The sequence below is a fragment of the Cucurbita moschata genome, unplaced genomic scaffold, assembly GCF_002738365.1.
Source record: "Cucurbita moschata cultivar Rifu unplaced genomic scaffold, Cmos_1.0 Cmo_Scf00028, whole genome shotgun sequence".
In the NCBI taxonomy this organism is placed as follows: domain Eukaryota; kingdom Viridiplantae; phylum Streptophyta; class Magnoliopsida; order Cucurbitales; family Cucurbitaceae; genus Cucurbita; species Cucurbita moschata.
The window spans coordinates 2,085,721-2,096,458 of NW_019268544.1; the positions used below are offsets into that span (position 1 = coordinate 2,085,721).

At 36.7% G+C, this 10,738-nt stretch overlaps 3 protein-coding genes across 6 annotated transcripts in view; all 3 read left to right on the top strand.

Moving 5' to 3' along the window:
• Positions 1-1,906, top strand: part of LOC111463551 (WD40 repeat-containing protein HOS15-like) — a 10,101-nt gene extending 8,195 nt beyond the window's left edge. Inside the window, exons 8-14 of one of the 2 annotated variants that reach the window (XM_023107527.1) lie at positions 95-253; positions 338-459; positions 683-757; positions 958-1,011; positions 1,100-1,173; positions 1,261-1,335; positions 1,432-1,896. In XM_023107527.1, the coding sequence (XP_022963295.1) occupies positions 95-253; positions 338-459; positions 683-757; positions 958-1,011; positions 1,100-1,173; positions 1,261-1,335; positions 1,432-1,651 (779 nt within the window). In that variant the 3' untranslated portion in view covers positions 1,652-1,896. Of the gene's footprint in view, positions 1-94; positions 254-337; positions 460-682; positions 758-957; positions 1,012-1,099; positions 1,174-1,260; positions 1,336-1,431 lie in introns of both variants that reach the window. The other variant, XM_023107528.1, reaches the window with a different exon arrangement.
• Positions 1,907-3,253: 1,347 nt separating this feature from the next.
• Positions 3,254-5,262, top strand: LOC111463077 (probable indole-3-acetic acid-amido synthetase GH3.1). The gene is made up of 3 exons (XM_023106887.1): positions 3,254-3,592; positions 3,660-3,761; positions 3,870-5,262. The coding sequence occupies exons 1-3, from the start codon at positions 3,276-3,278 to the stop codon at positions 5,260-5,262; spliced, it is 1,812 nt and encodes a 603-aa protein (XP_022962655.1). The 5' UTR covers positions 3,254-3,275.
• Positions 5,263-7,006: 1,744 nt separating this feature from the next.
• LOC111463552 (U-box domain-containing protein 4-like) lies at positions 7,007-10,622 on the top strand. Of its 3 annotated transcripts, XM_023107530.1 has the most exons (5): positions 7,007-7,360; positions 7,720-7,837; positions 8,082-9,624; positions 9,708-9,866; positions 10,317-10,622. In XM_023107530.1, the coding sequence occupies exons 3-4, from the start codon at positions 8,236-8,238 to the stop codon at positions 9,768-9,770; spliced, it is 1,452 nt and encodes a 483-aa protein (XP_022963298.1). In that variant the 5' UTR covers positions 7,007-7,360; positions 7,720-7,837; positions 8,082-8,235; the 3' UTR covers positions 9,771-9,866; positions 10,317-10,622. The 3 variants fall into 3 exon arrangements, with proteins under 3 accessions (XP_022963298.1, XP_022963297.1, XP_022963299.1); XM_023107529.1 differs by lacking the exon at positions 7,720-7,837; XM_023107531.1 differs by lacking the exon at positions 7,720-7,837 and having other exon boundaries at positions 10,324-10,622.
• Positions 10,623-10,738: the final 116 nt, after the last annotated feature.

Here is a 10,738-nt window from a genome sequence, read left to right on the forward strand (position 1 = left end):
AAAAAAAAAAAAAAAAAAAAAAAAAAACCTTTATTGAACTTTATTGCACTGAGTTATCTGTGCCTTCTGTTATGGTTGTATACCTATGCTCTAGGCGAATTAAGGAGCACATTAAGTAAGCACAAAGGACCCATATTTTCTCTAAAGTGGAACAAGAAAGGCGATTATCTTCTCACCGGAAGCTGTGACAAAACTGCTATTGTTTGGGATGTGAAGGCAGAGGAATGGAAGCAGCAGTTTGAATTTCATTCAGGTTGTATACAAAATATTGAATGTTTTTCAAGGAAAAAGAATGCTTGCAAAAAGTTGTCCATAATGATGCTGTTTTTACATTTAGGTCCAACGCTTGATGTGGATTGGCGCAATAATGTATCATTTGCGACAAGTTCCACGGACAATATGATATTTGTCTGCAAAATTGGAGAGACTCGTCCTATTAAAACTTTTGCAGGACATCAGGTTCCTTTTTTCCCCGCTTCCCTATTTAAAAGGCTTGGTATTGCTGGTTGTTTATCTACTTGAATAGTGAGTTTTGAATCTGATTGACTTTGGTCTAAATTCATTATTGAGTTCAGTGTTTTTTCTAGTTGTATTTCAAGTTTTGGAAGTATTTTGGTTACCTTTTCTTGGGGGATGACTAAAGTCTCTCGTCCTAGCTAATTTTTGTTTTTCAACTTTGCAGGGTGAAGTGAACTGTGTCAAATGGGATCCCACGGGATCATTGTTGGCTTCTTGTTCTGATGATATCACAGCTAAGGTTATTTGTATTGCCCAGTTTTGTGGCTCATTTGCACCTAATTTTTTAGCTGAATCTACTGTCTTTACTTTTATTTTTGAAATGAAGAACAAAGCAAGAAAAGGATGTGTTATACATGCCACTTGTTTGTTACATTCTGCTTGTATCTTGTTGTCCTGGAATTTTTTTCCCAATTGTGTTCACCAGAAAGTTTGATGCAGATATGGAGTATGAAGCAGGACAAGTATGTTTATGATCTGAAAGAACACTCCAAGGTACTACTAGTGATCCAATATCATGTGCTTGAATTTTGTAATTTTTATGTCTTCCGATTAGAATATAATGTCAGGATCTTTTGTTCAGGAGATATACACCATAAGATGGAGCCCCACTGGACCGGGTACCAACAATCCAAACCAGCAGTTAGTGTTGGCCAGGTAATTAGCTGTGTGTGATGTTCTCTTGTTTAACCAATGATAATCTGTTCATGTGCCTGACCTAATATGGTTTTGCTTGTTTTATAGTGCATCATTTGATTCAACAGTGAAGCTGTGGGATGTAGAACAAGGGAAACTCATCAACAGTTTAAATGGACATAGGTACTATTCTTGATTGTAGCATCAAACATGCATAAGTTTTACCTATTCTTCGGGAAATTTAGATTTGTGTACTAATTCAATTTGTTGAATCACCAGGGAACCTGTATATTCTGTTGCATTCAGCCCAAATGGTGAGTACTTGGCCAGCGGATCTCTTGATAAATCAATGCACATATGGTCACTGAAGAGCGGCAAGATTGTTAAAACATACACCGGTAACGGGGGTATTTTTGAAGTTTGTTGGAACAAAGAAGGTGATAAGATCGCTGCCTGTTTTGCTAACAACACTGTTTGTGTCTTAGATTTCAGAAAGTGAGATTTTGAGGAGTTCCAATAGGATCAGCTTATATATATATATATATATATATATATGTACTTTTTTATTACTATGTGCGATGTTCTCTAACCTAGACCTTAGACTTAACTCTTCTTGTCAATTTATACTGTTCGATGTAACCTGGTCACTCCCATTGACAACAATCCCTTCTACAATGTTTTAAACCTTGTGTACAGCATTTGTAACTGCGGTTAGAAATTCTCAAACTTCTTATTGTTTTTTAATCCCTTGTAACAATTTTACCTCTAGTGATTTTATGATTTCAACTTCATTCGCAGGTTCTTCACAATCTTGTTGGTCGTGCTCGGTTGAGTTCTACTCTATTGAACTGAAAAAAAAACGAGGGATTAACTATTTAAAAAATAATAAGTACTAATTGACACAGGTTGTACTCTTTCACAAATTTGTAATTATATTTTCTGTAATTGATATCTGATAATAATTCATGAAATTATACTACACGTTTGGTCATTTCCATATTTAACTCATTGCGAAAGTATTTTTGAACTTAATTGAATAATCAGTGAACTTAAAATAGTACTTATAAATGGGCCTAATATATTGCACAGCCTCGTACGGATCTCAGACCACAGGTCCATCAAACCACAAACATTGGGCTTGTATTCCTTGTAATGGGCTTCATCTATACCGCTTATTTATAACATAGCAAATTATATCTTTTTTTTTGTTCAAAATATAATAAATGCTGAGAACATAATAATAGGATCTAAATACAGTAGTTGTGCGATGGTTATATTATTCAAATAATCAATTTTCATTCTCAAATATTAAAATTTAAATGAGTAAAGTTAAAACTTTTAAATAGTTTTTGGTTGGGTGGGGAGAGTATTAATTATAGTAATTAAATAGATTAATTGCATTAGGTCCACTGATTGATAAAGAGTTTTGCAATTATGCATTTGTTCCAATAAATCCTATTAGATAGTTTATCAATGTAGTTTTATCAAAATTGAGAGTAAAAGGAAAAATATAATCTTTGCAATCTAATGACTAAGAAATGTCTAAAAAAAAATGGATAGTTTGTATTTTTACTAATAAGTTGTATCAATGACTCAGTCATAAGAATTTCAAAACTAATTCTTTTTAGCTTTGAACAATTATTCTAAGTTGAGTATCCTAAAATCATCTGGTGTGAATAGTTTTCACTATTAATTTTAAAAATTTAAAGTCAAAGCGTCTTGAGATATTAATTTTTTTTAAAAGACTCTTTCATCTTTATTAAATCAACATTAATTAGTAGGTAAAATATTCCTATTTGTAACTTGACGTATATAAGAGGTAAGAAAAAGAAAGAAAGACCTTAGTGTTTATAACTTTTTTTTTATATCATAAGAAATGGACAGAAAATTATTCCTATGTAAAAAATAAACGAATTATATATATATATATATATATATATATATATATCTTATGACAGAATATTATTCCTATGACAAACATATTTTAAGGTTAATTACATCTATCTATCTATATATATATATATATATATATATATATTAAACTACCATGCAGTTTGGAGAATTTAACTTGATAGTTATAACCAAACCCTCTATCTTTCTTTGAATTCTCGCTTTTGGTTGTAATGGCCGTTGATTCTCAGCTTTCATCTCCTCTCGCCCCGCCGGCTTCCCAGATGGATGCCAAACTCCGTTTCATAGAGGACATCACTAAAAATACTGACTCGGTTCAGGAAAGGGTGCTGGCTGAGATTCTGACCCGGAACGCTCACACCGAGTATCTCAACCGCTTCCAGCTCAATGGAGCCACCCACCGCGACACTTTCAAGTCCAAAGTTCCGGTGGTCACTTACGAGGATCTCCAGCCCGACATCGAACGTGTCGTTAATGGTGATCGCTCCCCTATTTTTTCATCCCATCCCATTTCCGAGCTTCTTACCAGGTGAAGTTAACTTTACTTTATTTTTCTTTATTGAATCTGGTATTCATTTTGAACATCCAATTTGCAGCTCTGGGACATCGTCTGGGAAGTCAAAACTGATCCCCACAATTGAAGAAGACATGGAGCGTCGTCTCTTGATTTTCAGCCTTCAAATGCCCATCGTCAATTTGTAACAATAATATTATCATATTTGACCTTTTATTACGGTCATGAATTTTGTAAGAATATAATTCACTTTTATTATTATTTTTTTTTTGATAATTGACAAAATTTTCAGGTACGTGCCGGGGTTGGACAAAGGGAAAGGGCTCTACTTTTTATTCGTACATGCCGAAACCAAGACCCCAGGAGGGTTGGTGGCTCGTCCAGTGCTCACCAGCTGCTACAAGAGCGACCTCTACAAGACTAGACCATACGACCCTTTCAATGATTACACCAGCCCAATGGAGGCCATTCTTTGCGCTGATTCCTTCCAAAGCATGTACACGCAAATGCTATGTGGTCTCTTAATGCGCCGCCAAGTCCTCCGTGTCGGAGCTATCTTCGCCTCCACTCTCCTCCGCGTCATCCGCTTTCTCCAGCTCAACTGGAAACAACTGTCACACGACATCTCCACGGGAACTCTAAACCCTAAAATCACAGACTCTTCTCTCCGTGAATGTATAATCTCCAAATACCTAACAGGCCCAAACCCGGAGCTGGCCCAATTCGTTTCGAATGAGTGTTCCACGGAGGACTGGGAAGGGATCGTCACAAGAATTTGGCCCAACACTAAATACCTGGACGTGATTGTGAGCGGAGCCATGGGTCAGTACATTCCCATGCTGGAATTTTACAGCCGGAGTTTACCCATGGTTAGCACCGCCTACGCTTCCTCGGAGTGCTCTTTCGGGGTTAATTTGAGCCCAATGTGCAAGCCCACGGAAATAGCCTACACCATCCTACCCAACATGGCCTACTTCGAATTCCTCCCGTACGACACGTCGTTCTCTCCAATTCTCTCCCCACCTCGCCTTGTCGACCTTGCTGACGTGGATATCGGGAAAAAGTACGAGCTAGTAATCACTACCTACGCTGGACTCTACCGTTACCGAGTCGGTGACGTTCTCCAGGTCACGGGGTTCCACAACATGGCCCCACAGTTCCGATTCGTGAAGCGAAAGAACGCCATGTTGTGCATTGATGTTGACAACACGGACGAGGCTGAGCTCCAGCAGGCAGTGGAAAACGCTTCAGTTCTTTTGCGGAGGTTCGAGACCAGCGTGGTGGAATACACTAGCTACGCATATACCAAAACAATCCCCGGACATTACGTCATATATTGGGAGCTTCATGTTAAAGACGCTGCCAATTCCCCTCCGGAGGAGATTCTAAATCAGTGCTGCCTCACCATCGAAGAGAGCCTGAATTCGGTGTACATCCAAAGCCGAGTCTCCTTTAACTCAGTTGGACCGCTGGAAATCAGGGTGGTCAAAAACGGGACGTTTGAAGAGCTCATGGACTACGCGATCTCAAGGGGTGCGTCAATCAATCAGTACAAAACGCCACGGTGCGTTACTTTCGCACCCATCCTTCAGCTCCTTGACCGTAGGGTAATTTCAGTGCACTTCAGCCCGTCAAAGCCGCACTGGACACCGGAGGGACGCCGTTTAAGTGACAATAAAGAATAAATAAATAATAATAAATGAATCAACAAAAATAAGATAAATTACTTCTTCATGGTTGTCTTTGGATTTCTTTTGAGAGTAAAAAATAAAAGTTGTTGAAATTAGAGTGTTTTAAATAGTTTGTTGCTATAAAAATAAAATAATTACTTTTTCTTTCTTTTTTTTTTTTTTCTTAAAACAATTATGGGGAATCATATAAGGAATTAAATGTATTATTCCCACTAAATTAAGGGAATTACATCCGTAATTTGTTTAGTGAATCAATTTTAGCAAGTTTAAATTCCACTAATTTTAATTATAAAATTAAATATGCATGTGATAAAATTAATGCTATATTTAGTTACCATTTAAGTCATATAGGAGTTTACTTTGGTAAAATTAATGTTATCTTTAATTACCATTTAAGTCATATAGGGAGTTTACACGTAAGATTAATTCTGTCTTTAATTACCATTTAAGTCATATACACAGTTGGGTAAAATTAATGCTAGTTTATACCGTTGGGTTAGGTTAAATATTTTGGACTAACTTCAAATTTTGGATTAGATGAGTTGGTGACCCGAACAACTCAAATAAAATTCTGAACCTTGTTCTCAACGTCTATTTTTCGTATTAGGTCTAGGGTTCTGTTGTTGGGTTGTTTTTTTTTAATTATTAAAAAAACCATATTTATTCACAATACACGTAGATAACTAAAATACCATAAAGTTCAAATATCGAACATTTATAAGTCAAAACGCATCACTAACACTTGTTACAAACATTGAAATATTCTTAATTTTTTTTTTAAGTGAGGTAGGTTTATGTTGGGTTGTAACATTGTTTTTTGGTTACCCCACCAAAAAAAAAAATGTCAACCTACAACCAAGCAAAATTTTTAGTTTTCCAATAGTTTAATCTAATCCAGCTCGAAAAAAATATAACCTAACATTTATGGTTTGAGTTGAGTAATACTAAGAATTATTGAGAGTGAGTCCCACTCTGGTTAATTTAGTGGAAGATCCTAAGTTTATAAGTGAGGAATACTATCTCTATTATCATGAGACCTTTTGGAGAAGCCAAAGCAAAGCTATGAAGCTTATGCTCAAAGTGGACAATATCATACCATCGTAAAGAGTCGTGATTCCTACCAAGTAATTCCGATTGATTGAATTATCTTATCATATGAACATTCTTAAATTTAGTACATTCTTAATTTGCAAACACTTCGAGTAATTTTCCATTTTTTATTTTTTTCAAAGACTTTATAACATTGAACAAAGAAGGATCAATGCAATTGTTTGTAGCTATGATCTAATAAAAATTAAATGTGTATTTACAAGCTCATATAAATATTAGTAATACGTTTGAATCTATACAATGGGAGGTATAATGAAAACATTTATAAAAAAAGAAGAAGAAATAAACAGAAAATATTACCGCACAAATATAATGGTTTTTTTGGATCAAGCTGGGCCCAGCCCACGGCTATAATGGGCCTCATCTGACGAGAGATTTATGGATTGTTCTTTAATAAAAAGAATATTAATATTTGTCAAATATCAAGTTGGTCTCTAATATTATATATATATATTTTTTTTACAAGTTGTTTTGAAAGGAAAATAGGAAAAAGAAATGGAAATGGAAACGTAAATGGTCTGTTGCAAGGTCGTTCAGTTGTATGGACGCGTGGCGGGAGCGCGAAGGGTAGATAAGGGAGCTGTTGAGCGTTTGACTTGGTGTGGACCTAATAAAGCCGAAGCATATACGATTTAGTGCAAACCATCCCTCATTTACACGGAATATGAACGCGTTGAAAATACCGTCAACGATGCTCCTCTTGCGAGACAAGGGAATATCTTCCAGGAGGCCTAATCACATTTCTCGACATCGAAAACAAATCAAATTCAGAATCGTCTAAAAGTTTCTCAAACGATTCATAGTTTTCCTGATTCCTTACTGTAATTCTCTTCCTGCGAGACCAGGGAATTTAAAAGCATAACCAATCCATTCAGTCGCACGGGAAGGAAGAAGCTCAATTCTTGCGCTTCATGCTCTGCACTCTGCGCCAACTCCGCGATGGCGGCTGCTAGACGCGCTTAGCTTTTCTATCGTATTCCAGGTAATTTTCTCTTCTCCTTCCTCATAGTTTTGGTTTTTTTCCCATTTGATTGGTTGTTTTCTTTCATTTCTTTGGAATTGGTTTATCCTACGCCTTTCTTGTCTTATCCTCGAGTTTCGGATCATTTGTACTGTTGTTTCCTATGATGCTTCTGATTGAATCGAATATCCAAAATTGTGTTTCCTCGTAAACTTTGGTGTTGTTGTAGATGGAACCGTAGTTCTCTTGTAAAGAAGAAGAAGGTGGATCTGAGGCATGAATCGCAGTTGGAACGGATAATTAAATTGGAATACACTTCTAATGAAGTCTTAGTTAGCGATGCTTGCTTCTGAAAACTGCTCTCTCTTGCATTTCTCTAGGTTTTGCATAGAGAATCGTTAGTGTTCAAGGTCTTTAGATCAAACAGGGACTTGTTCCTGCGGCTAGGGTCTACGTACGAACAAGTTTCTGTTTGTAGTTGGCTCAACATCTCTCGAGGTTGTGAGGAATTTCATTTTTTTTTTCCTTTTATTTTGTAATTACTAATTGAGTTTTTGCACGTATTTTCTGGTCCATTTCCTACTTATTTTGCTTTATTCTGGCGAGAACCATCCGTCGATGACTATTAAATCTCATTATCCCGGCTTGGAATGCATGTAGTTGGTTATGCATCTTTATATTGAATTTCTAGTGAGAAATGATTTCAACCTATGACTCCTCACCTCGTTTTAATGGATTGCAGTTATTTTCCCAGAATAGGGAGGCACGTGCATGTGCAACTATTCACCATAATTAAATGTGTGCTGAAGGATCAATAAGAGAGTGTTGGACCAAATACAAAGTTGTTGGTGAAAATTCTAGACAAACTAAGCTCGAAGTTAAACCAGCAGGTTCTAATGGAAATTATGACTCTTGAAAAGTTGAAAGAGAATGATGAACGAATTCAAAGTACAGGAGAAGCTGAACATGTTGATGAAATGCATCTCAGAACTCACGGGCATGAACATATAATTACAGTAGAAAAATCCCGAAGCTGCAGCCCAATTCCAATAGTAAACACTAATATAATATCAAATTTCAGCAGAAAGGTACAAATTTCAAGTTTGTATGGGGGGTTGCCAGTCACAAGCTCAGAAGATCGTCCCAATTGCATGTCCAATGAAAAATCTCAAGTTCATGATGGTGTTTTCTCTGACTCCAATGCTAATCCTACTTTTGCGCAAGTTATATCTAGAGAGACAACTGGCACCGCTTCACCTGTGTTATCAATTGGACGAGCAAGTTTCACCAGGGGTACTTCTGAGAAAGTAAGATCTGAGCCATCAGTTTCTGTGACTCCATCCCTCTCACAAGTCGAACCCCAATTTCCACTCAGATTGTCTGTGGATAGAAAAAGTGGTATAATTGGACAACAGCCACAGAAACTTCCTGAAGTTGTTTGTTCTTCTGAGATTGAGCCCAGATCTGATTTAGGAAGTGCTGAAGCCAGAGTTCAGAAGTTGGTCGAGAACTTGAATAGCAATTCACTTGAAACTATTAGAGCTGCAATAGCTGAACTCCGAAGTCTTGCGAAACTTAATACTGATAACCGGATTATGATTACAGAACATGGAGCAATCAGCTTTTTGGTTAAATTGCTATATTCTACAGATGCAATAGTTCAAGAGCATGCTGTTACAACACTTCTCAACCTATCAATCTATGAAGACAACAGAATTGCCATTGCTCAGGCCGATGTAATTGAACCTCTAATTCACGTCCTTGGTACAGGAACCCCTGAAGCTAAGGAGAACGCAGCTGCCACTTTCTTTAGCCTTGCTATGGTGGAGGAAAACAGGGTAAAGATTGGGAGGTCTGAGGCCATTGGGCCTCTGGTTGAACTACTAGGGAATGGGACTCCTAGGGGAAGGAAAGATGCAACAACTGCATTATTTTATCTGTCTATGCTTCCAGAGAACAAGGTCAAGATTGTGCAAGCTGGAGCTGTACAGCATCTTGTGGAGTTGATGGATCCATCAATTGGAATGGGTGACAAGACAGTTGCTGTTCTAGCAAATCTTTCTACAATCCAGGAGGGGAAGGTTGAAATTGGTAGGGGTGGTGGGATCCCTGTGTTGGTCGAGGCTATTGAATTGGGTTCTGCTAGAGGAAAAGAGAATGCAGCAGCTGCACTACTACGGATCTGCTCATCCTCTAATAAATTTTGCATCATGGCTATCCAAGAAGGAATTATCCCACCCTTAGTGGCGTTGTCTCAATCTGGAACTACGAGGGCCAAGGATAAGGTACTCACTGTCATAGGTTCTGTTCTCCTATAATTTCAACTTTGAAAAGTATTATTAATTCAAAATTAAACTTGTCATTGCAGGCTCAGGCACTGCTTAGCCTCTTCAGAAAGCATGTGCATAGTAATGTTGAAGAAGTCCACTAATCTTGAAGTATGTGTGACCGTCCGTGACATAAACCCTGGATGTCGCTGCTGTTGAGGGGGCATATAAATTTTCATTCCACAATAGCGTTACTTCAGGTACCTGTGTAGAATATTTTCTTGATTTGCAAATAGATGATGGAAATGCAATAAAACTCATTAAAGAAAAAAAAAAAAAGAAGTAAAAAGGCCAAGCAATTTTCAACTAAGGTTTCAATTTGATTGTTTCATACTAGAAATTTTCCATCTAGATGTATTGAATAAAAGACTCACTGCCTGTAATTTTATCTTTTGGGTTAGCTCGTGAATCATGTATATCATTAACATACTTTTTAGAACTGAAGAACACAATTGTACAACCTATAGATTATATCATGTTCAAGTAATGTCGTTGATCCCAGTACTCATCTCTGCCGCTTGGATTTTTAGATTCCAACTACTGGGTTACATTAACAGATGACATGGATCAATTACTTCATTGTAATTTCCCTTTAATTACTGTGTACTCCACAATTACTGGATGGTTAAATTTATGACGTCTTGTTTTAGGAGGTAGCTGATGGTTGCTGTGCCTATAATATCAAGAACTAAGAAGATGAGCAAGAGCTGAACCCTAAGCATCAACAGACAGCAACTGATCCTCCATTATTTGATGCTATGTCAACAGTACGAACTCAGTCAGACAAGAAGGGTGCTTTATCACTAGCCAATATTTGGATGTAAATCCATTAGGAATGCTTTTCCACTAAGCTTGTAACTTTCTAAACTAGTCTTGCCTGATTTCGATCCATTTTAGAATCTAATTTAAATAATTTTTATGTAAAATTCAGAAATCAAAACAGTTCGTTTAAATTACTTTCTTTTTATTATTTATCCTTTTTTTTTTTAAATTACTTATACAAAATTTTAAACATGAAAAAAAAAATACCTGGAAAAGGAAAAAAAAGAAAAAAAAACACAACGATTTTTAA

What these genes read in the sequence shown, in the direction of transcription:
- LOC111463077 (XM_023106887.1), top strand. Translation starts at nt 3,276, where the DNA reads ATGGCCGTTGATTCTCAGCTTTCATCTCCTCTCGCCCCGCCGGCTTCC. An exon ending in ATTTCCGAGCTTCTTACCAG is followed by an intron (nt 3,593 to 3,659) that starts GTGAAGTTAACT and finishes TCCAATTTGCAG; the next exon opens with CTCTGGGACATCGTCTGGGA. An exon ending in CAAATGCCCATCGTCAATTT is followed by an intron (nt 3,762 to 3,869) that starts GTAACAATAATA and finishes CAAAATTTTCAG; the next exon opens with GTACGTGCCGGGGTTGGACA.
- LOC111463552 (XM_023107530.1), top strand. Translation starts at nt 8,236, where the DNA reads ATGGAAATTATGACTCTTGAAAAGTTGAAAGAGAATGATGAACGAATT. An exon ending in CTACGAGGGCCAAGGATAAG is followed by an intron (nt 9,625 to 9,707) that starts GTACTCACTGTC and finishes TTGTCATTGCAG; the next exon opens with GCTCAGGCACTGCTTAGCCT.